The sequence below is a fragment of the Pleurodeles waltl genome, chromosome 9 (assembly GCF_031143425.1).
Source record: "Pleurodeles waltl isolate 20211129_DDA chromosome 9, aPleWal1.hap1.20221129, whole genome shotgun sequence".
Classification (NCBI taxonomy): domain Eukaryota; kingdom Metazoa; phylum Chordata; class Amphibia; order Caudata; family Salamandridae; genus Pleurodeles; species Pleurodeles waltl.
The window spans coordinates 1,175,063,032-1,175,088,400 of NC_090448.1; the positions used below are offsets into that span (position 1 = coordinate 1,175,063,032).

Here is a 25,369-nt window from a genome sequence, read left to right on the forward strand (position 1 = left end):
GTTGTTCTACACGCGGTCGGGCCGACCAGGCCCCGACGGGGGATCGAAACTACCCCGAAGGGCACCGGAGCGCGTCTATCTTCGATGCGGTGTTGAATCTAACTACGCCGATCCCGAACGCAACAATACCGACGAAAATATCTTCCGATATTTACTAACTTTCCGTTCCGAAACTCGGAGCGACAGGAACACGTCCGAACCCGATGGCGGAAAGAAAACAATCGAAGATGGAGTCGACGCCCATGCGCAATGGAGACAGAAGGAGGAGTCACTCGGCCCCGTGACTCGAAAGACTTCTTCGAAGAAAAACAACTTGTAACACTCCGACCCAACACCAGATGGCGAGCTATGCAGAACATGTGTATCTACAGCGACAGATGCCATCGAACATAAAGGTACTTTATTTGTATGACAATATGCCAAAAGTATCTCAGTGAGTACCCTCAATATGAGGATGCCAAATATACACAAGATATATGTACACAATACCAAAAATATGCAGTAATAGCAAAAGGAAGTAATGCAAGCAATGTAAAATTACAGTAGATTGCAATAGGAGCACATAGGTATAGGGGCAACACAAACCATATACTCCAAAAGTGGAATGCGAACCACGAATGGACCCCAAACCTATGTGAGCTTGTAGAGGGTCGCTGGGACTGTAAGAAAACAGTGAGGGTTAGGAAAATAGCCCACCCAAAGACCCTGAAAAGTAGGTGTAAAGTGCACCTATATTCCCCAGAGAGCACAGAAGTCGTGATAGGGGAATTCTGCAAGGAAGACCAACACCAGCAATGCAACCAAAGTGGATTTCCGGACGAGAGTACCTGTTGAACAAGGGGACCAAGCTGAAGATTCGCAACAAAGTCGAGATTGGGCAGATGCCCAGGAAATGCCAGCTGAGGGTGCAAAGAAGCTGCCACCGGATGGTAGAAGCTGTGGATTCTGCAAGAACGAAGAGGACTAGGAACTTCCCCTTTGGAGGATGGATGTCCCACTTCGTGAAGAAGCTTGCAGAGGTGTTCCCACGCAGAAAGACCGCAAACAAGCCTTGCTAGCTGCAAGGGTTGCGGTTAGGATTTTTTTTTGGATGCTGCTGTGGCCCAGGAGGGAGCAGGATGTCGCCACATGGATGAGGAGACAGAGGGGGCGCCCAGCAAGTCAGGGAGCCCTCACAGAAGCAGGCAGCACCCGCAGAAGTACCGGAACAGGCATTTGGAAGAGGAGTGAACCGGAGCTCACCCGAAGACACAAAAGGAAGTCCCACGACGCCGGAGGACAACTCAGGAGGTTGTGCACTGCAGGTTAGAGTGTAGGGGACCCAGGCTTGGCTGTGCACGAAGGAAATCCTAGAAGAGTGCACAGGAGCCGGAGCAGCTGCAAATCACGCGGTACCCAGCAATGCAGTCTAGCGTGGGGAGGCAAGGACTTACCTCCACCAAACTTGGACTGAAGAGTCACTGGACTGTGGGAGTCACTTGGACAGAGTTGCTGAGTATCAGGGACCACGCTCGTCGTGCTGAGAGGGGACCCAGAGGACCGGTGATGCAGTCTTTTGTTGCCTGCGGTTGCAGGGGGAAGATTCCGTCGACCCACGGGAGATTTCTTCAGAGCTCCTAGTGCAGAGAGGAGGCAGGCTACCCCCAGAGCATGCACCATCAGGAAAACAGTAGAGAAGGCGGCAGGATCAGCGATACAAGGTTGCAGTAGTCGTCTTTGCTACTTTGTAGCGGTTTTGCAGGCGTCCTGAGCAGTCAGCGGTCGATCCTTTGGCAGAAGGTGAAGAGAGAGATGCAAAGGAACTCTGATGAGCACTTGCATTCGTTATCTAAAGAATTCCCCAAAGCAGAGACCCTAAATAACCAGAAAAGGAGGTTTGGCTACCTAGGAAGGAGGATTGGCTACCAAGAGAGGTAAGAGCCTATCAGAAGGAGCCTCTGACGTCACCTTCTGGCACTGGCCACTCAGAGTAGTCCAGTGTGTCACAAACACCTCTGTTTCCAAGATGGCAGAGGTCTGGGACACACTGGAGGAGCACTGGGCACCTCCCCTGGGAGGTGCAGGTCAGGGGAGTGGTCACTCCCCTTTCCGTTGTCCAGTTTCGCGCCAGAGCAGGGCTGGGGGAACACTGAACCGGTGTAGACTGGCTTATGCAGAGATGGGCACCATCTGTGCCCATCAAAGCATTTCCAGAGGCTGGGGGAGGCTACTCCTCCCCAGCCTTCACACCTATTTCCAAAGGGAGAGGGTGTTACACCCTCTCTCAGAGGAAGTCCTTTGTTCTGCCTTCCTGGGCCAGGGCTGCCTGGACCCCAGGAGGGCAGAAACCTGTCTGAGGGGTTGGCAGCAGCTGCAGTGAAAACCCCGGAAAGGCAGTTTGGCAGTACCCGGGTTCTGTGCTACAGACCCGGGGGATCATGGAATTGTCTCCCCAACAATGCCAGAATGGCATTGGGGTGACAATTCCATGATCTTAGACATGTTACATGGCCATGTTTGGAGTTACCATTGTGACGCTGTACATAGATAGTGACATATGTACAGTGCACGCGTGTAATGGTGTCCCCGCACTCACAAAGTCCGGGGAATTTGCCCTGAACAATGTGGGGGCACCTTGGCTAGTGCCAGGATGCCCACACACTAAGTAACTTTGCACCCAACCTTCACCAGGTGAAGGTTAGACATATAGGTGACTTATAAGTTACTTAAGTGCAGTGGTAATTGGCTGTGAAATGACGTGAACGTTATTTCACTCAGGCTGCACTGGCAGGCCTGTGTAAGAATTGTCAGATCTCCCTATGGGTGGCAAAAGAAATGCTGCAGCCCATAGGGATCTCCTGGAACCCCAATACCCTGGGTACCTCAGTACCATATACTAGGGAATTATAAGGGTGTTCCAGTATGCCAATGTGAATTGGTGAAATTGGTCACTAGCCTGTTAGTGACAATTTGGAAAGCAGAGAGAGCATAACCACTGAGGTTCTGGTTAGCAGAGCCTCAGTGAGACAGTTAGTCATCAACAGGGAACCCATACAGGGCACACTTATGAGCACTGGGGCCCTGGCTGGCAGGGTCCCAGTGACACATACACTAAAACAACATATATACAGTGAAATATGGGGGTAACATGCCAGGCAGGATGGTACTTTCCTACACCTACACAGAAGCCTGGGTTCGTCACCACTGTCTGCTCCCGGAGAGGAAAGGAGAAGGGTCTACAACTGACCCACTTGCGTTCCAGTTAACATCACTGCAGATCTTATGCAGTCTCCCCTTACAAATGACTGTGGTCGGAGAGGTAACTTTGATGTTGGACCCACTGAGATTTAAGATCCCGCTTCAGAGGCTGCACATGCCACCTGGAGTGCTTGACAAGCAGGAGGCCATCAATCCCACCATTCTCAGATTCAATCTAAATGAAATCCAGAACCATGGCTAAAAGATCAGGATTATAGCCTGAACGTCTTGGAAGCTTTTATCCCGGGGGAAAGGCACAAAACCAAACTGTGTTCAGAATGGCTCCAATGGATGGTAGTGACTGAGAAGGGAGTCAGGAGTGAGTCTGGCATGTTGATAGGGAGCACTCTAAGATGATATGAGATGCACTGTAGTCTGGTTGATGACTGCTAGGGGCAAGCCCGCCTACAACAGCCAGTCGTTGAGTTGGGGGAAGACTAGCGTCCCTGACCTCTTAAGAATGCTGTCACAACACCATCATTTTTGTGAGGGGGGGCACTGGTGATACCACAGGGCAGCACGGCAAAATTAAATACGCTCCTGTCCCTCCATTAACTGCAGGTAGCGCCAGCTGGCCTGCAGGACAGGGTCATGGAAAGAGGCATCTTGCACATCCAATGCTACCATCCATTCTCCAGGTTCGGGGGCAGACGAGACCTGAGCCAGTGTGAGCATTCTGAATTTATCCTTCTGGAAGGAGGCATTAAGAGGGTGTAGGTCTAAAATAGAGCAAAGGTCTCTGTCCTTATTTGGCATCAGACAGTAGTGGGACTAACACCCAAGTCCTACTTCTCTATAGCCCCTTTGGCCAAAAAGGCTTACACATCCTGCCACAAGACAGAGCAATGGTGGGGGGGAGCAGCCAAAGCAGCAAGGATGGCCAGATATTGCCACCCACTGGGTGACGTAAGGGCATGCTAGATTGGGCAGGTGGAGCTACAGGGAGGTAGTGAACAGGGGAGGCAGTTGGGCCTTGACCACAGCAATAGCTGGCACCTTTTTGAGGTTGAATTGGGTGGCAATATGGGGCATATCTGCCCACGACACAAAAGTAGTAATAGGGCCGATGCAGTTGGCAAAGAGGGGCTGCTAATGTAGCAAAGTAGCATCTTTCTGACATAGCTACTCCCAAGTGTAGCCTGGTGTCAGAGTGTTTAGACTGTAGTACACTGGGATCCTGCTAATCAGGACCCCAGTGGCTGTGCTCTCTCTAAATTTGGTTGCTGGTAAATTTTGCATCCCACAATTGGCACACTGGTGCACCCATGTAAGTCCCTAGTATATGGTACTTAGGTACCCAGGGCATTGGTACACCAGGGGTCTCCCATGGGTTGCGGCATGCATTATGCCACCCATGCAAACTGTGCCTGAGGGCCTGCCATTGCTGCCTGTGTGAAATGATGCATGCACCTTGATATAAGGCTCGCCTTATATCGCAGTTACTGCACTTGGACACTGTAGGTCACCCCTCTGGCAGACCCTACAGCCCAAGGGCAGGGTGCATGTGCCTACATGTGAGGATACCCCTGCATGAGCAGAGGCACCCATATAAACCCCAGACTCCAATTCCTGAGCTTTTTAAGGGCAGGGAAGCCATCTTAAGGTATGTAGTGGACAGTGGTCAACACAAGGTGTCCAACTACATAATGGATCTCCGAACCTAGGCATGTTTGACATCAAACATATTGGAATCGTGCAACTATGCCTATTCCAGTGCTAATTTTTTACAGAAAGAAAGTTCTGAGTTCTTTAAGTGGACTTCCAATGGGAGTGAATTCCATAGATGGGCTGCTTTGAGGATCCCCCAGCCCTGCCTGTACAGCCTTACAGGGTCTGCCTGCCAACCCACGCTGCTGCAGACCTCCGATACGGTTCTGCCCTCCTGTTGCTGAGCTTAACTCGAACAGGGGAAGGCAGAACAAAGAGTTTCCTGTGAGAGGGAGGTGTGACATTCTCCCCTTTAGAACTAGGTGTCTTTGGGCGAGGGTGGAGTGGCCTCCCAGCACCACCAGACTGCTTTGAAGGGCAAATTTGGTGCCTCCCATACATAACCTGTTATGAACCAGTCGAGGAACACCCGGTTCCCGCTCTGGCGCAAAACCACACAAACGACAGGGGGAGTGACCATACCCTGGTCCAGCTCCGCCCCTATTGAGGTACACAGAACTCTGCCAGGTGGCCGGTTGATTCTGTCAGCTTGAAAACATGGTAGGCAGAGGCCCCTGTGAGCATCTGACTGATCAAGCCAGATAGATGACGCCCCGGTCCAGCTGAGATAGGTGGGTCACTACAGAGAGTGACCATCCCCCTTTTAGGGTTACTTAAGGACTCGGCCGAGGGTGGGTGCTCAGATTCGTCGACCAGGACTCTACAAGGAACTCTCTGCAAGACATCTTCTGCTCCTGGCCTCTGACACCACTGCTGGTTTGCTTTGGAACCACAACACGTCCGCTTCTGGTGGGAAAGCTCCCAATGCAATATTTCTCCAGATCATGCAAGAATTCTGCAACATTGTATTATTGTATTAGAACTTGTAGAGCGCATGGCTACCCGGAGGCTTCCCAGCACTAATGCAGGACCATTAAACAGGCAGGGAAAAAGCTGAAAAACTAAAGAGGAAAAAGAAAGGTCTTCAATTTTTTACAGAAAGAAAGTTCTGAGTTCTTTAAGTGGACTTCCAATGGGAGTGAATTCCATAGATGGGCTGCTTTGAAAGCAAATGAACTGCCTCCCCATCATGCTTTCTTGACACAACAGATATTAATAAGAGAGGCAGAAGAAGATATAATTTATCTTAGAGGAATGTAGGGAGTTACGATCTGCCTAAGAAAACCCGGACCCTTTTTATGAAGTGCCCAGTGAACTAAACAGATGGCTTTGAAATTGACACGCTGTTCAATGGGAAGCCAATGGAGAGAGGCCAGAGCTGCTTTGGCAGAGTGATGTCTGGGAATGTCCATCAGTAGGCAGGCAGCAGCATTTTGTACCACCTGCAATCTCTTTAAGACATAGGATGGAGAGCTCATAAATAGAACATTCCCATAATCCAGGCGTGACAATATGAGGGCCTGAACGATAAGTCTTTTAGCCAGAAAGGGAAGGAATGTAATGATTTTCCTGAAAGACCTTAACAGATTGAAACAGGTGGCTCCAAGTTTTTTCAAGTGATATTCCATCGTAAGACGGGAATCCAGCCAAAAGCCTAAACTTTTTATATTGTCTTTAGGCGGGGGGAGATCTTTTAATTCTACTGGGACTGGAACAGGGGACCTGAGGGGATAAGTTTCCTACCAACATAACCTCTGTTTTCTCGTCATTAAGCTCAAGCTTGCTGCCTGCCATCCATCTGGCAACATCTGACAGACAAGATGATAAGGTGGCCTGTTCCGAGTTGGTGGAAAAAGAAAAGTCCAATTGGTTATCATCGGCATAGGACCCAGGGGACATACCGTGGGGTTCCACAATCTTTGCCAAAGGGGCCAGATAGATATTAAAAAGCGTAGGGCTTAAGGACGAGCCCTGTGGAACCCCACAAGTGAGAGGAAAAATGTTCGAAAAGTGTGTCTGATCAAGGACTTGAAAAGTCCTCTGACTCAAGTAAGATGAAAACCATTTAAGGCTGGTACCCTCAATACCCACCTGAGGAATTCTGTGAAGTAGGATCTTATGATCCACAGTGTCAAAGGCGGCACTCAAGTCAAGTCAAGTAAAATGATTACTGCATATTCACCCGCGTCTAGGTGTTGTTGAGGATCTTCACTAACAGCCATCAGGGAAGTATCCGTGCTGTGTTGTGCTCTGAATCTTATTTGGGTATTATGATGAAGATTATACACTTCAAAAAAGCCTGACGCTTGAACGTTAATGTGTTTCTCGATTATTTTTGATGCTATAGGGAGAAGAGCAACTGGTCTGTAGTTACAGAGTAGTGTTGTATCAAGACCGTTTTTATTTTTTATTTTTTTTTAGTCGGGGCTTAACGACTGCATGTTTCCAGTGTTGCGGTAGATGCCCCAGAGTCAGAGTCGTTGAGCACTTTGGTTAGCACAGGCGTTATAACAGCCGATCCTAAGGCTAAGATGGACGGAAGGGACGGATCCAAAGGAGATCAAGATTTTAAAGAGCAATGGTAATTATCTACCAAGTCTTCCCTCAAGGGCTGAAAACCAGAAAAAAGGGGCTCTGCATGACAGAGTCGACATGAGGGGCTGACTTATCCTTATACAAGGAGTTGCTGGGGAAAATTGCCTGAATGTCAGAGAGTTTCTTTTAGAACAAACAGGCTAGCTCATTTCTGTGTTGTTTGGAGCCTTCTGTTACATTACTGGCAGCGGGAAGCTGAGTCATTTCCTTGAAAATTATAAAGATCAAGGCTGTGCATTCTCCAGGGTCACAAGGACTCTGTTTCCATCCAAGAAACAAGAAGGAATCTCCCTTGGAGTGAAGGAGTAACTCTCCTGCATCCACACGCACCTCAAGACAACAACAACTGGCTGGTGGATTCTGCTGTCCCACGGACAACTAATTGGCTCTGCTTATAAGTGGTGGTTCCGTGGTCCTCTGGGACCATCTCATCTTTTGACCAACTTGGGAAACAGAAGGCCCTTGCTGTAGCCACTGGAACGGAACCCCTGTGCACCACGACTGTTGCTCTTGCCGAGGCTTGTTGACTCTTCCTCCAGGAGATCCTCAGTCTCCAAAAGCCCAAGCACTCTGCAACTCCAAGATCAGATTTCACTCTGCAGCTCCTGCAACGTGGGACTCCAGTTCTGTTGTGCTGTTGAGGCCTCCTTGCAACTCCCTGTGCCTGCTTCCAGTGGGTCACTCGTGGGGTCTTCTCCGAATCCGGCTTGCTTTCCTCTATGCTGAGGGCTGCCCTGACTCTCTTCCAAGGGTCGAGTTACTAGGACCTTGCTCATCCTCAAAAACCTACAATCTTCCTTGCAACAACTATTTGCATTTACCAAGGCTAGTGTTGGTGGCCCTGCTGGCCACTGACCCTCCTGCGATCCAGCAACCAACACGGGAGAGCTTGTGGGCGACTCCAAGGATCTCCTGCATCCCCTGGTCTCTGCAGGTGGACTTCTTCCTTCACCGTCCTGCAGGAACTTCTCCTCCATGACGGTTGTCATTGCCGATCTGCACTGCATTGACATCCCGATTGGTCTGGACACTGACCCCTTCTTTTGCAGGTTCTTCACATCACCCCCTTGGGTTCCATCGACCTGGTCCCTGGGTCGTGACAGCAGCTGGACAATCGAGGCTTCCACTGACTTCAACAAGGGTTTCCGACGCCACTTCACCCCTATGTACCTGGGCTCCCCTGGTGTAGGTACTCCGGTCTTCTGGGTATCCACGAGTGGAGGCACTCGCCAACCTTCTTTGCGCCAACTGGTTTCCTCTGGGTCCACTGGGAAGGGTCCTGGTTCCCTAAAAATCCAATCGCAACAGTCCTGAGTAAGCCTATGGGACACCCGGCTCTATAACAACTGCACCCGGGCGCCTGTGGGATTTCTGGTACTTACCTTGGGTAATTTCTTGCACCGCCAGCCCCTGGGATTCTAACACACTTACCTTGGTTGGGCACCTCCATTCTTATACCACTTTCTTAGTATATGGTTCACCCTCCCTCCCCCCATACAGTCCCATGTATTTGTATGCTTTTCCTGCTAAGTGTTTATTTTGTGTGTTGATAGCTCCAAATGGAGCTATACCAATGTTAGTATATCCCTAGTGTTGTAATAAAGAATATTTAAATTTTGCAACACTTGGTGTGGTTCTTTCTTGTGTGATAGTTACTGACTAACTATTGTGCTATTACAAGTGCTTTACATTTCTCCTGGATAAACATTAGGTACTCACCACAGCTACCCCTAGAGAGCGTCTGCTATCTAGCCACCTAAACACTATCACTAAGGGTTGCCTTGACTCAGTATAGGGTGACACACCAGAGGTGTGCACCATAAAATGAGCCAGCCTCTTACAGATCAGTTGTGCAATGGCCCTGCTCTCCTTAAACTGCTTCGGAGCAGAATTTTACTTGTTCCCCAAACAGCTGAGTCCCATCATCTGCATGTTCATGAGGAACGACTGGACATCTCTTGAAAAATCAGTGGATCACAACACAAAGTGGCATCAAGTGGTGCCACTGGCCTTCCCAATCAAAGCGGTGGTGTCCAAGCTACAACAAATTGTGAACTTGTCCGCGTCACAACCATCCTGTATAACCTGGGCGAGGACAGGTTGGAGATTTTCAGGAACACCTGAACACTTGAGAGGACTTGTCGCCGAATCTCAAAGGGTGTGGGAAAGGTGCCCCAGCAGGCAGCTGGCATTTACAGATCAAACCGCCAATCTGGTGGATGGGGAAACCTTCTTTTCTGACTGTCTCCACCTGTTAGACTCCCAATTAGGGGAATAGTTTGGAATGTGTCCCACTTAGGGCAACACACCATAGTATACAAAAAAAAGTGATGGATGGAATGCTTGAATTAGCCACCAATAATTACTTGGGGCCGCATCCCAGTCCATTGTAATTTTGCACATCACCTTCGTTTGGACTCAGCCATATGCAAATCAGTCTGGACTCTGTTCCAATGAGAACAGTGCAGCCCGAACTTCCAGGCCCTCCTTGAACTGAAACACAAGCAACCTAGGACTGGTTTTGGTTAATTCAAGCATTCCACCCATCACTTTTTTGTACACTTTATCATGGTGCATGAAGGAACAGGGGCTGAGAGGAGCCCCTTCTCAGGGGAGGGGTCAAGGCCTTCAGCTTCTTGTAAATCATTGTACCAATTCTCTTCGTGGTATAGCTAGCCAATCTCATCATCCATGTCCAAATCGTTGTCCGAATCCGTGCCATCCAGGGAAGGCAGGGAATGTGCTCTTCCATGTGAAAGCTCGGGTGAAGGATCTGGTGCCTCAACAGCGGCCAGACATTACCTCAGTAGAGGTCGAATAGGCGTTGAACGCGGAGTCAGTGTACAATAGATACTTTGTCGTCAAGTGTCAGTGAAGTCTGCATTGGCATCAAAGTTCAGGGAACCAATGTGGACCTTGGCGCTGGAGGTGAAGTCCCAATTAAAGCCAGAGGTGGCTTCATGGTGGGCTTGGAGGGTCCAACTGGTGCAGAGGGTGAGCCCACTGGAAGTACTTTGGATGCAGGACCTCTTGGCTCCATGGGGCCGAAGGCGAGCTAGAGGGAGTCGACAAGAATCTGAAGAGATGGAGCATGGCCTCATTGAACTCTTTGATCTATGTAGGAGTGGTGATGGCCTAGGAAACTTGGGTTGTGGCGGAACAAGTTGAAGGATAGGCTCTGACGTCACTCTACTTCGGGAGTGAGATTCAGAAGAACTGTGCCGCACCCATGCCATCTCAGGAGATTAGAGTAGTGGGAAAGGGCAGAGTCTTGCTTAGATTTCTTATGCTTTTTCTTCAACTTACCCAACTGCTTGATCGAGACAGACTGATGCCTGGAATGGCTCCTGCGCCATCTGTAACAGGATTAAACCTTCGGCTGCAGCAATTCTATTGCAGAGTCTTCTGGAACTTGGCAGTGTAGAACTTTGCCCCACAGTCTTGTGTGGTCTTCTGGTCCATCGACGCACAATCGGTGCAGGTGTTAGAGGCGTAACTTGACCCCAGGCACCGCAGGCAAACCTGATGAGGGTCCGTCACAGACATTTGCTTCCGACAGTCCTTACAAGGTTTAAAACCTTTTCAGGGAGGTGACATTTCTCTTCCACAGTATTTTACAATTTTTTCAAGGTAAAAAGTGGTCTCAAAGAGATGAGGTAGCGCCGGAGCTGCATCTGGTGTTGTGGAAAGATAAGAACTGGGGTCAACACGTGGCTTAGCGCCTATATAGTTACATCAAGGTACTGCTGAAAAGTTCCAGTCTGATGCCTAGGGAATATTCAAAAGGTAAGGAATCTGCAGCAGTTTCAACGTAGTTTGAACCCTGAGACCGTAAGAGGTAACATTTGACCTAGTCTGCTAGGAACGCAATACAATAGTTGAGAAAACTGCTGAAAAAAATGATGCACTCCGGACCCATGCTAGTAAGGTCCAAAGAAACAGGAATGGATGCCACCATGCTAAACAGTGCTAAAACTAGGCCGGTATTGTCACTTCCTGGGCAAGCAGAGTTGCAAATCGAGTTGTGCGGTACCCCATGATGGTGCCAGAGAGCCACTGCCAGGGGAAAAAAGTTTCTGGAGCCAGTCTGGAACCAGGGGGGGAAGTTCAGGGTAATTTAGGAGGAACACAGCTTACTACCCTCACTGCAAAGGGCACCAAGCTTGTGTAAGATGCAAGTTGACTGTCTTACACAACCTTACCTCTAGCTTTTGTATTTTGCTTCCCCACCTTTACGTCCTAGATAATGCCACTCAAAGCTATTACATCTTGTGTTTGCCGCGGCTCATGAGTGTATTTTACCAGCAGAGTTCCACCCTTAATTGAACTATCAGTATTCCTCTTTGTTGAACTCTGAAGTCGACTTGATGCCAGTGGCCACAGACGTTCTGTGCTACATAACTTACGATGGTTCTCCTCTGCTACGGTCACCAGCGCTCTGAGGACTCGAACTCCTTCCTGTATGACCTGCAACTCAGCAATGCTCGCCGGCCTACTCCTCCCTGCTTCCACCAGTTGGCTCATGATTGTGGGGGCCAAGGAGTGGATGTACGGGGATGAAACAGCAGAGGCTGGGTGCTGGAAGAGTGAGAGCACAAGCTGGTAGCACTTCACCTGCACCTGAGAAGAGAAATAATCATAACATTAACCAAATACATACAGATCAGGCAAAGTTCAACCCTGGTAAGGCGATCTTTTCATAGACCTGTCAAAGTGCTAAAATCCGGCTTCATAAGAAAAGCATAGTTTCAACAGTTTTTCCACATCAGGGACTTGCACCAGAGGAAGTCTCTAAATAAGTGTCTGAGTTGCCAGAGCCCTGTGAGCAGAACAGCCTGACTCGTCCTTATAGTGAGTGACTGGATTTCAAGTCGTGATCGTCAGTTTTACTGTATTTGGACAAAAGGTATTTTAACATACAAAACTGTGATGCATCATACCACATATAGTGTAACCATATAGTGTAACCAGTAACCAAGTCTGCTCAAAGCCATGGGGGCTCTGACCAGACTCCTTGCCAAAGAGAGATGCACAGACACAACTAGACTTCTAGATTCCCTAAACGTATACACAAGTCAATACACTCTTCTTGTCCATTATGTTTCTTAAATCCCCTTTCTTCTTTCTGCACTCAAAAAGCTGGCTATGTTCTTCTCATCTCTTATGTCCCCTTAGGGGTAGGTACAGGAACTGGAGCCTCTGATTTATCAGGACTGAAATTACATCAAACATAAACCATAGCTGTGATTTCACGTGACGGGGCTTGTAAAGTGGACTCTGAAAACTAATAGCCAACACAGGACAAACTAACTCAGTCAGACAGACAGGACATGCCTTGCAAACTGGAGAAATATTCTAAGAGACGGTTTCCAATAACTGGAATTACATCCACAAGTAATAAGTTGAGAGGCAGAGGATATTCTAATCAAGAGGACCTTCGGTTGTGGCTCTACAGAGATCTTCCCAACAGGAGAAAGCTCTCCGGCTGAGTACTAAATTATTTGAGGGCTAGGCAAGGGTTGTGGAGCAGTGTACTATTCAGGTCAAAGCTTATCTTAGAAATTAATTGAACAGAAAGGGCCATGCAGGCGGTGGGTGGCCGTGCGCATGTTTCCTAAATGTTACGGTATACCGCTGATACTCTACTTTGAGGTAGTACACTTACTTCAGGATCCTTGGTATTGAGTCCTGTCTGGAGCTTCTCGATGCACTGTTGTTGAAGGCACTGAACGGCGGACACCTCTGGATCCACTGATAAAATAAAGACAACTATGGCAGTGAGCAGGCCGAGTTGTGCTGCTTCTTGTTGTGGTTCGCCTGCAAAACAGAGAAAAAGCATGTTATCAGCAACCTTTCTAGCAGAAAAAGGTGCCTTCGTCTAAAAGGTCTACATAGTAGGGTACACAGCTCACCCCAAAAGAGGTCCATCCCTCTTACTACGCACCGCACCCTACACCGCTTTAACAGATAGCAGGGGACCCTCTCCAACCACGGCCCAATGTCCATGCTATGTCATTACTGCAAAATGAGTAACCAAGAGTAACCTCCTGCAGTATTAAGTGTTAGTGTTACTGAAGCTGTGCAGAAAAAACATGCTCTGAACAGCAAGCAGTGACTCAATTGAAGTGTGTGGCCAACACTCTTGGGGATAAAGTTTATGGGATACATAGAACATATTGAATAGACTCACATACGATGCAGAACACCACGATCATCAGCCACGCACAGAAAATGCAGAACAATACTACTGAGCAGAAGCTGTACATACAAGACCTCCTCTGAAGAAAATTATAAGCAAATAATGCTGTACAACACGTATTCAAGGCAATGATAACCATAACACAAGGTGAATACCCCCTTACTCTGAACAACAGCCATATACACAAGGTGAAGTATCTAAACAGAAATCTTTCATATTATGTACAGACCACTTTTCAAAGAGCAGACATACATGCAATGAACAGAATGCAAATTCACAAACAGCAGCCATACACAGCAGGCTTCAGACAAAACTATGTAGAAAGCAGAACACTGGCTGGCATTTTATCATCATCATCTAAAGAGTAAATGGCAAAGAATTGTTCTTCATTCTATCATCATGCAGAAGGTGGACAAACTGTCCTAATGTATTCATGTTGGAAATAACACATGCTGAGAACTAGGCATCATTTGTTTTTTTGTCAAAGAGGATGAAAGGCTGGGCCACACCGGTACGGATTTAATCAAGTGGCCTTCAGGTTACCCACGCTCAATCAACACTGTGCAGGTAATTCCCTAAGGACTGGTGCATTGGTGCGCGAACTCTCCACCACTCAGCCATCTCTCCCCGCTCCTGAGCTTCTATTTGAAGGTAATCCCAACAAGAGTAGGCAGCAGCTTTTGTACAGGCCTATCACCCAGATTACCTGGATTCCAGGCATTCAGAAGTGTGGCTAAGGCACTACGAAGCATACTAGTCCATGCAGAGCGGCTCTTCTCAACACGGGCCATTGGAGAGGAGACAACTCCTCGGAGCGCCTGCAGGGCAGCAGACACAGTCCCAGAGAGCTGGCCTGCAGGTGGGCGCACGCAGGTTTCACGCAAGATCCCAATAATTAGGTACAGTATTGTGGGAAGGACTGATACGCTTCCTAGAAGACAAAGCACACGCACAAAGTTAAGGTGTACATAAAGAGACGTAAATCACTTCAGACAACATATGAAGCTGTGTACTCAGGAAAATACTCAGGAAAATACTCAAAATGTTCCAATGCTACCTCCTGGTTGGCGTGCTACAATAGGAGTGTGTGCTCCTATTCTTCTGAATTTACCCACAATGCAAGAGTTGTCTTCTATTTAGCACAACATGAACTCTGAGAAAGTTCTCCCAACTCGCGTCATCTGTGTGTGATCACAAATAGTGTTTTCTGCTTTACAGGATATGTAGTCTTTGTCAGTGCACTCCTACCACAATGTGCCAATCCTTTGCTCCTACAGTAAGTGGAAGCTTTCAGCATTTACCATCTTGTGATCATTGCTGAGAGGCCTTCGCTGCGGAGTCTGAGGAAGTCAGTGGGTATTGTGGAGTATCCTATCTGCGGATTGTCGTTTACTTTGGACTCTCAGGGCTTACACCAGGAGGTTAGAAACTGAGTTACAATGGAACAGCGTCACAATAAATAAACACTCGAGTCAAGTAAGGAAAATGTTACTTACCCTGTAAGCATATGTTTGTGGCATGCAGTTGGGAGGAAACGGAGTGCATTATATGGTGTCGTGAGACCTCACAGTGTAATACACTTCAACCCTCCCGGCCCCCTCACCGGGACCAGTCAGACATGGTCTGTCAAACCTTAGCTCAACTCTGGGTAGCCGCAGCATCGAGCAGCCAGGCTTCAACAAAGGAACAAGTGTAAAGCATTTAAACAGCACCAGACCAAGTGAAGAAACACTCGACCGCAAACAAGCACTGACAAATTCAATCAATTTGACACTTAGAAAAGTTTTCAACAAAACGTTACTTCAAGGGTGAATACACTTATTTAGAAGTACTTTGGGCAACCAACTCAGTGGGAGGCCAGTCTAGGGGACCAACAAGGTCTAAAGGAACAGCTTCCTTTGCAAGAACAACAGTCCTCAGTCCAAGTCCAGCATTAGTGGCCAGTTGCCATTAAACTCTGGGGAGTGGTCCTGATGGAAGAGATGCAAGGATGCTCAAGATGCTCACAGATGCTCACGGATGCTCACGGATGCTCACGGATGCTCACGGATGCACAAGGAAGCTTAAGATGCACAAGGAAGCTTAAGATGCTCAAGGATGCTCAAGATACTGTGCAGTCAATGGAACTCTTCCTGGGGCTACTTCTCAGTCCACAGTCTCCTTGGCCAGAGGGGTTGATGTCCCTTAAAGTGCTCTTGGGTTCAGCAAATGCCCAGTCACCAATGGACTACTGGTCACCCAACACAGTCAGTGGTTTCCCTCTTTACGCGGTAACTCTTTTTCTGGGGAACAAACTGCACTTCGATAACTCTCCTGAGTCCCACAGACTCTGGTGCAACCATGAGCGGTCAGTCTCGGTCTTCACAACCGCACACGGACGAGAAGCGATTATCCGGTGTGTTCGGCTTCCAACTCGCCAGGCAGGCTTCTCCAGCTTTTGTAGGCCTGTGCTGCGAATGGGAAGTCAGCTAACTGACTCTTGAAGTCTCTGCTTCTGGCTGGGACCGGGGACGTCTTCTCCTCTTGCAGGACACAGCAGGCACAGTCCTTTCCTTCGCTAGCCCAAGGAGTAGCAGGTGCAGGTCAACTTCGGTGAAAGTTTTCTTTGCCAGGTCCAAGGTCAGCAGGGCAGTCTTTCAGTCCTCTTCTCCAGTCCAATTGAGGTTGGAGTACTGGATACCAGGAGTGCCCATTTATGCCCAGAAGGGGCCCTTAGAGGAGGTGGTTGTCACTAGCCAATGGGCTATTTGGTTTCCTCCCGACTGATGACAACTGCCTGTGAAGTGTAGCACCTAGCTACCCTAGAGTGCTGTGCTCTATTCTTGCCACCTCCCAATATGGCTGAACCTCTCTCCTGGTGTGTGTGGAGTTTGGTAGTCTGCCCTAGATGGGTGGCTACATGTCCAGTGTTTCCCCCTCTCTGCCCAGATGCCAACCTGTTTACCCAGACAAAAGACCATCCTGCCTCATGGATGTTCACCATTTGCCTTTCAAAGGCGACTTCCCGTTTGAAGTTTGCATTTTGGGCTAACACCCCATGTGGCTTTCTGCCAAGAGAAGGTAACACCTCCTTCCGCGCAGGCCACTATTGTTACCTGTCCAGGGAGTCATTTATACATCTACCTAGGTGGGAAGAAGGCTGTCTTGTGGAGAGCATCTGCAAAGGACAACTGAGAGACTGGGGCGACAGACTTCTACAAGTTACATGAAGAAACAAGTTACATGAATTTCGACTTCGTAATCAAGTATGGCTTAATGTAATGAGTTGAAAATGTCACTTACCCAGTGTACATCTGTTCGTGGCATCAGTCGCAGTAGATTCGCATGTTCTGCAATAGCTCGCCATCTGGTGTTGGGCCGGAGTGTTACAAGTTGTTTTTCTTCGAAGAAGTCTTTCGAGTCACGGGACCGAGTGACTCCTCCTTTTGTCTCCATTGCGCATGGGCGTCGACTCTATCCTCGATTTTTTTTCCCCGCAGAGGGTGAGGTAGGAGTTGAATTGTAGTAATAGTGCCCATGCAATGGAGTGACTAAGTATGCACCTATTTAAGGTTGAGATGATACATATATAAATAATTGAAGGTAACTTCCAAACTGCTACAGGCTCCCGGGGAGGCGGGTGGGCACATGCGAATCTACTGCGACTGATGCCACGAACAGATGTACACTGGGTAAGTGACATTTTCAGTTCGATGGCATCTGTCGCTGTAGATACGCATGTTCTGCATAGACTAGTAAGCAGTTATTTCCCCAAAAGCGGTGGATCAGCCTGTAGGAGTGGAAGTAGTCTGAAATAATGTCCTTAATACGGCTTGACCTACTGTGGCTTGTTGTGCGGATAACACGTCTACACAGTAGTGCTTGGTGAATGTGTGAGGCGTAGACCATGTGGCTGCCTTACATATTTCTTGCATTGGGATGTTTCCTAGAAAGGCCATGGTAGCACCTTTCTTTCTGGTTGAGTGTGCCCTTGGTGTAATGGGCAGCTGTCGTTTAGCTTTAAGGTAGCAGATTTGGATGCATTTAACTATCCATCTGGCTATACCTTGTTTTGAAATTGGGTTTCCTGCGTGAGGTTTTTGAAATGCAATAAAGAGTTGTTTAGTCTTTCTGATGTTTTTTGTTCTGTCAATGTAATACATTAATGCTCTTTTGACATCTAATGTATGTAGTGCCCTTTCAGCTACGGTATCTGGCTGTGGAAAGAACACTGGAAGTTCCACTGTTTGATTTAGATGGAACGGTGAAATAACCTTTGGCAAAAATTTAGGATTGGTTCTTAGGACGACTTTATTTTTGTGTAGTTGTATAAAAGGTTCCTGTATAGTAAACGCCTGAATCTCGCTTACTCTTCTTAGGGAAGTAATGGCGATGAGAAATGCCACCTTCCAGGTTAGGAACTGTATGTCGCAGGAGTGCATGGGTTCAAAAGGTGGACCCATAAGTCTAGTTAGGACAACATTTAGGTTCCATGAAGGAACAGGTGGTGTTCTTGGTGGTATAATTCTCCTAAGGCCCTCCATGAATGCTTTAATGACTGGTATCCTATATAGGGAAGTTGAATAGGTAGTTTGCAGGTATGCAGATATTGCTGCAAGGTGAATCTTAATGGAAGAGAAAGCTAGGTTAGATTTTTGTAAGTGAAGCAAGTAACCCACTACCTGTTCTGGAGTTGTGTGTAATGGTTGTATTTGATTAATATGGCAGTAGCAAACAAACCTCTTCCATTTACTTGCATAGCAGTGCCTGGTGGATGGCCTTCTGGCTTGTTTTATGACTTCCATACATTCTTGGGTAAGTTGTAAGTGCCCGAATTCTAGGATTTCAGGAGCCAGATTGCTAGATTCAGCGATGCTGGATCTGGGTGTCTGATCTTTTGGTTGTGCTGTGTCAACAGATCTGGCCTGTTGGGCAATTTGATGCAGGGTACCACTGATAGGTCTAGCAGCGTTGTGTACCAGGGTTGCCTTGCCCAAGTTGGTGCTATCAATATGAGTTTGAGTTTGCTTTGACTGAGTTTGTTTACCAGGTAAGGAAGGAGAGGGAGAGGAGGAAAAGCGTAAGCAAATATCCCTGACCAGTTCATCCATAGGGCATTGCCTTGGGATTGTTTGTGTGGGTATCTGGATGCGAAGTTTTGGCATTTTGCGTTCTCCCTTGTCGCAAACAAGTCTATCTGAGGTGTTCCCCAGAGTTTGAAATAAGTGTTCAGAATTTGGGGGTGAATTTCCCATTCGTGGACCTGTTGGTGATCTCGAGAGAGATTGTCTGCGAGTTGATTTTGTATCCCTGGTATAAACTGTGCAATTAGGCGAATTTGGTTGTGAATTGCCCAATGCCAAATTTTTTGTGCTAGCAGGCTTAACTGCGTGGAGTGCGTCCCCCCTGCTTGTTTAGATAATACATTGTTGTCATGTTGTCTGTTTTGACGAGAATGTATTTGTGAACTATTATTGGTTGGAAAGCTTTTAGTGCTTGAAAAACTGCTAGAAGTTCTAGGTGATTGATATGCAGTTTTGTTTGATGTACGTTCCATTGTCCTTGTATGCTGTGTTGATCGAGGTGTGCTCCCCACCCTGTCATGGAAGCATCTGTTGTTATTACGTATTGTGGCACTGGGTCTTGGAAAGGCCGCCCCTTGTTTAAATTTATGTTGTTCCACCACAGAAGCGAGAGGTAAGTTTGGCGGTCTATTAACACCAGATCTAGAAGGTGACCCTGTGCTTGAGACCACTGTGATGCTAGGCATTGTTGTAAGGGCCTCATGTGCAGTCTTGCGTTTGGGACAATGGCTATGCATGATGACATCATGCCTAGGAGTTGTAATACCATCTTTGCTTGTATCTTTTGTGTTGGATACATGCGTTGTATGATGGTGTTGAAATTTTGAATTCTTTGTGGACTTGGAGTGGCTACTCCTTTTGATGTGTCTATTATGGCTCCCAGGTATTGTTGTACCTTGCGTGGCAGAATTTTGGATTTTGTGAAATTGACGGTGAACCCTAGTTTGAAGAGGGTTTGTATGATATGATTTGTGTGATTTGAGCACTCTATTAACGAATGGGCCTTGATTAGCCAGTCGTCTAGATATGGGAACACATGTATCTGCTGCCTTCTTATGTGTGCTGCGACTACCGCTAGACATTTGGTAAAGACTCTTGGTGCGGTTGTTAATCCGAAAGGCAGTACCTTGAATTGGTAATGTATTCCTTTGAATACAAACCTTAGGTATTTCCTGTGCGATGGGTGTATTGGTATATGGAAATAAGCATCCTTGAGGTCTAAAGTTGCCATGTAGTCGTGCAGCTTTAGCAATGGCAATACTTCTTGTAGTGTGACCATGTGGAAGTGGTCTGATTTGATGAAAGTGTTCACTACTCTGAGGTCTAGGATTGGTCTCAGTGTTTTGTCCTTCTTTGGTATCAGAAAGTACAGTGAGTAAACTCCTGTGTTTATTTGTGTGTTTGGCACTAATTCGATTGCATTCTTTTGCAATAGTGCCTGCACTTCTATCTCCAGGAGATTGGAATGGTGTGTTGTTAAATTTTGTGCTTTTGGTGGTATGTTTGGAGGGAATTGTAGAAATTCTATGCAATAACCATGTTGGATAATTGCTAGAACCCAAGTGTCTGTAGTGATTTTCTCCCATGCTCTGTAATAATGACCTATTCGTCCCCCCACTGGTGTTGTGTGGAGGGGGTGAGTGACATGTGAGTCACTGTTTAGTAGTAGGGGTTTTGGGGCTTTGGAATCTTCCTCTATTTCTAGGGAATTGCCCTCCTCTATATTGTCCCCGAAAACCTCCTCTATACTGTCCCTGGTAACTGGACGGTGTGGCTTGTGAGGTGCTGGCTTGTGTGCTTTGACCCCGAAACCCCCCTCGAAAGGGCGTTTTACGGAATGAGCTGTAATTCCCTCTGCTCTGCGGGGAGTAGAGTGCGCCCATGGCTTTAGCAGTGTCCGTGTCTTTTTTGAGTTTCTCAATCGCTGTGTCCACTTCTGGACCGAACAGTTCTTTTTCATTAAAAGGCATATTGAGAACTGCTTGTTGAATCTCTGGTTTAAATCCAGACGTTCGGAGCCATGCATGCCTTCTGATAGTTACAGATGTATTAATTGTCCGTGCAGCTGTATCTGCAGCGTCCATGGAGGAGCGGATCTGGTTGTTGGAGATGGCCTGTCCCTCCTCAACCACTTGTTTTGCCCTATTTTGTAAGTCCTTGGGCAGATGTTCAATGAGATGTTGCATCTCGTCCCAGTGGGCTCTGTCATAGCGCGCAAGTAGTGCCTGGGAGTTCGCGATGCGCCACTGGTTTGCAGCTTGTGCTGCGACTCTTTTACCAGCTGCATCAAACTTGCGGCTTTCTTTATCTGGGGGTGGTGCATCTCCAGATGTGTGAGAGTTGGCCCTTTTCCTAGCTGCTCCTACAACGACAGAGTCTGGTGGCAGCTGTGTAGTGATGAAAACCGGGTCCGTAGGAGGCGGCTTATACTTTTTTTCTACCCTTGGTGTGATTGCCCTACTTTTAACCGGCTCCTTAAAGATGTCTTTTGCGTGGCGGAGCATACCAGGGAGCATAGGCAGGCTTTGGTATGAGCTGTGGGTGGAGGAGAGTGTGTTGAATAAGAAATCATCCTCGACCTGTTCTGAGTGGAGGCTTACGTGGTGAAATTGTGCTGCTCTAGCCACCACTTGAGAGTACGCGGTGCTGTCTTCTGGTGGAGATGGCTTCGCAGGGTATGCCTCCGGACTGTTATCTGACACTGGGGCGTCGTATAGGTCCCATGCGTCCTGATCTTGGTCACCCTGGCTCATGGTGGTGTGAGCTGGGGAGTGTGATGGAGTTTGTGCTGGTGAAACGTCAATCACGGGCGGAGGTGAGGGTGGTGGTGTAACTCTTTTCACCACTTTTGGTTGTGGTGTTTGTTCCGTCTGGAACTCCAACCTCCTCTTTCTCCTAATGGGGGGAAGGGTGCTTATTTTTCCTGTCCCCTGCTGAATGAAGATACGCTTTTGCGTATGGTCCACATCAGTTGCTTGTAGCTCTTCCTCAAACCTATGCTTCTGCATTTGGGAGGTTAGCGAGTGCTCTTCTGTATAAGAGCCTGAAGCTGGGTCGCTTGCAGTTTGTTTCGGCATCGAAACTTTGTCTGCGTGTTTTTTTTGGCTCCGAGGTGACTTTTTTTCCTTTTCGGGGCCGAAACCTCTCGGCGTCGATCTGTTTCTGTGCCGCTGTCTCGGCGTCGAGCCGTGTCCACACCGGCATCACGGTGTCGAGGCTTGTCTCCAGCACTTTCTCGGTCCCGAGAAGGCTGCGTGCCGGTGTCTCGACCGGAGTCGGACGATCTCGGCACTGTTTGGGCCTTTTTCGGTGCCGATGGTCGGTCACCGAATTTATGGGTCGAGCCATGGCCTGGTGGCAGTGGCGTCCCCTGGGCCTTGTAAATGTTTCTCTGTGTGGTTTTCGACGTCTTACTCACGGTTTGTGTATCGTCGAATCCTTCGGAGTCGGAGTCTTGGATCGAGAAGGTACCTTCCTCTTCCTGTTCCTCGAACTCCCGTTGGGCTGTCGGTGCGGACGCCATCTGAAGTCTTCTGGCTCGACGGTCTCGGAGTGTTTTTCGGGACCGGAACGCACGACAGGCCTCGCAGGTGTCTTCGCTGTGCTCAGGTGACAGGCACAGGTTGCAGACCAAGTGTTGGTCTGTGTAGGGGTATTTATTGTGGCATTTGGGGCAGAAACGAAACGGGGTCCGTTCCATCGGCGTTCTTCAGCACGCGGTCGGGCCGACCAGGCCCCGACGGAGGATCGAAAAAACTACCCCGAAGGGCACCGGAGCTCTTCGATGCGGTGTTGAATGTAAGTACGCCGATCCCGAACGCAACAATACCGACGAAAATCTTCCGAAATTAGCTAATTTTCCGTTCCGAAACTCGGAGCGACAGGAACACGTCCGAACCCGATGGCGGAAAAAAAACAATCGAGGATAGAGTCGACGCCCATGCGCAATGGAGACAAAAGGAGGAGTCACTCGGTCCCGTGACTCGAAAGACTTCTTCGAAGAAAAACAACTTGTAACACTCCGGCCCAACACCAGATGGCGAGCTATTGCAGAACATGCGTATCTACAGCGACAGATGCCATCGAACTGTTTGATACCTTGAGGTACCAACTTTTGTAGTCCTATTCAGAAGTTAAGGCAGCTGAGATGTCAGCATGTAATCCTGTACTCGCAAATGGGGCTACTAGCCTCTCTCACAGTAAAGACAACATGTGAGTTTTTACTGGTCTAACATGTAAAACAAATGTTCTGCTTTCCAATGTGCTGCATCCTGTCTTAGGACTCAATAGGTCTGGAGCACTCCATCCTACTCCCCATCATCAGTATCCCTGGGTGTATCCTGCTGTGGCAGAATAAGAGCCCAGAATAGAGCCTCTGCTGATAGCTGGGATGTGCAGAGTCAAAGGGTAAACATCATGGTGCATGACAACAGGTTACAGTTTTATAATCCCATAGCACGACAGTGGTCACGCTTGAGCGGACATGTTTTCAGGATCTGACATGGTATCAGTGGAAGCAATACTGGCATTAGGGTGAAGAAAACAGCATGGACACAGGGGCCGGAGTGGAAGTCTGTACAGGCTTGGTTATGGGTCCAGAGGGGCAGACTGTATTGAGGAATGACAAAATAGCAGAAAACCAGACTTGTGGTCTCTGTGGGTCCCTTGAGCCGGAAGCACGCGGAATATTTCCAGCATGGCCTCACTAAAGGGCTTGATCTGCTGTGGGTTTGACAACAGCCTGGAAAGATCAATGTGCCTCAGAATCAACCGTGGGATCGGCTCTGTGGCTGGCGACGTCGACGGAAAGAAACTGACATATTAACAACATTTTAACGTCTCTTTGGAAATAGATTGGCAGGATGGGGTTGAGTACCACTTTTCTATAGGACTCCAAGCGAGACACTTGAGCAGTCACAGGAGCAGCATAGTTATCAGAACCGAGACAGGCCTGCGACTTGAAAACGTACAGGACAGCATAAAGAGAACAACATAAAACTTCACCTCACAGTCTTGAAACACACCTTTGGGTGCATGAGAATGCACTTATCACAGAGTCGCATCCTGAGCTAGGGCACCAAAACACACCTTGTACGGTCTGTGACCGATATGTGCTTCCTGCAATCACAGCATGGCTTGAATCCAATTGTATTCAGTGGGACATCATTCCCTAGCGCAGTCAAAAATGCTTGCAGTCATCAGGAAATTGACAGATTTGAGAACCTACTCTGATTTGCGTCACATGGCGTAGAAAGAAAAGAACCAATATCTGTCACTTCTGGGGCAGTGTTAGACTTGACGCACGTAAGTAAGTTCACATGCTTGAATCATTCCCCGTCGTCGAGATGGGAGTTCCGGTACAATTTTCACAAGTAATGTTAGAACATATTGAAGAGAAAAAAGGCCCTAGGCCTCTTCAATTTCATAGTCTATCAGAGTCATTTTGTGAAAAGGACCAAACCTGATCCTCCACCAATCAGGCGACAGCACCCTTCAGAACCTCCTGAGAGAAGCTCTAGCACCTCAGATTTTCCAAGCACATGTGCGTATATTATGTTGACTATATATATATAAATAGAAAGAAAGAGGTGAAGTGAGCTTCTCCGGGGAGGCGGGTGGGTCGCATGTGAATCTATGAAAGATTCCAATACTGGAGAACTACAGTTACAGGTAAGTAACTTATTTTCTTACTCCAGTATTGGAACTTTCATAGATTCACATGCTTGAATCAAAGTAGAAAGCAATAACTATGCACATTGTAAAATTACAACACTTAATAAACAAAATATCTTGAACCACAAAACCTTATTATCATCATGCCTAAAATGATGAAGTATATAATAATACCGACATATGTCTAAATATATATATCTATATCTATCTATCTATCTATCTATATATGGAAAATGTCACTTACCCAGTGTATATCTGTTCATGGCATTAGTCGCTGCAGATTCACATGCTGTGCACATCCCGCCATCTGGTGTTGGGCTCGGAGTGTTACAAGTTGTTTTTCTTCGAAGAAGTCTTTTCAAGTCACGAGACCGAGGGACTCCTCCCATTTCGACTCCATTGCGCATGGGCGTCGACTCCATCTTAGATTGTTTTCCCCGCAGAGGGTGAGGTAGGAGTTGTGTATGCTAGTAATAGTGCCCATGCAATGGAGTGAATGCGTATGTACATAATGAAGTTTAAAGTAATATATTTACAAATGTACAAATGTTTAAGATCTACTTCTAAACGGCTACAGGCTCCCGGGGAGGCGGGTGGGCGCATGTGAAGCTGCAGCGACTAATGCCACGAACAGATGTACACTGGGTAAGTGACATTTTCCGTTCGATGGCATGTGTAGCTGCAGATACACATGCTGTGCATAGACTAGTAAGCAGTTATCTCCCCAAAAGCGGTGGTTCAGCCTGTAGGAGTTGAAGTAGTTTGAAATAATGTTCTTAGTACAGCTTGACCTATTGTTGCCTGTTGTGCTGTTAACACATCTACACAGTAGTGCTTGGTAAATGTATGAGGCGTAGACCATGTTGCTGCCTTACATATTTCGTTCATTGGAATATTTCCTAGAAAGGCCATGGTAGCACCCTTCTTTCTGGTTGAGTGTGCCTTTGGTGTAATAGGCAGTTCTCTTTTAGCTTTAAGATAGCAGGTTTGAATACACTTAACTATCCATCTAGCAATGCCTTGTTTTGAAATTGGATTTCCTGTATGAGGTTTT

At 47.6% G+C, this 25,369-nt stretch overlaps 1 protein-coding gene across 4 annotated transcripts in view; it reads right to left on the bottom strand.

The window, feature by feature from the left end:
- HEATR5A (HEAT repeat containing 5A) overlaps positions 1-25,369 on the bottom strand; it is a 362,218-nt gene that overhangs the window by 18,431 nt on the left and 318,418 nt on the right. For all 4 annotated transcript variants that reach the window (XM_069209087.1, XM_069209090.1, XM_069209089.1 and 1 more), the window contains exons 33-35: positions 14,286-14,510; positions 13,046-13,197; positions 11,787-12,000 (exon numbers count right to left, since the gene is read on the bottom strand). In XM_069209087.1, coding sequence (XP_069065188.1) covers positions 11,787-12,000; positions 13,046-13,197; positions 14,286-14,510 — 591 coding nt within the window. The remainder of the gene's footprint in view (positions 1-11,786; positions 12,001-13,045; positions 13,198-14,285; positions 14,511-25,369) is intronic.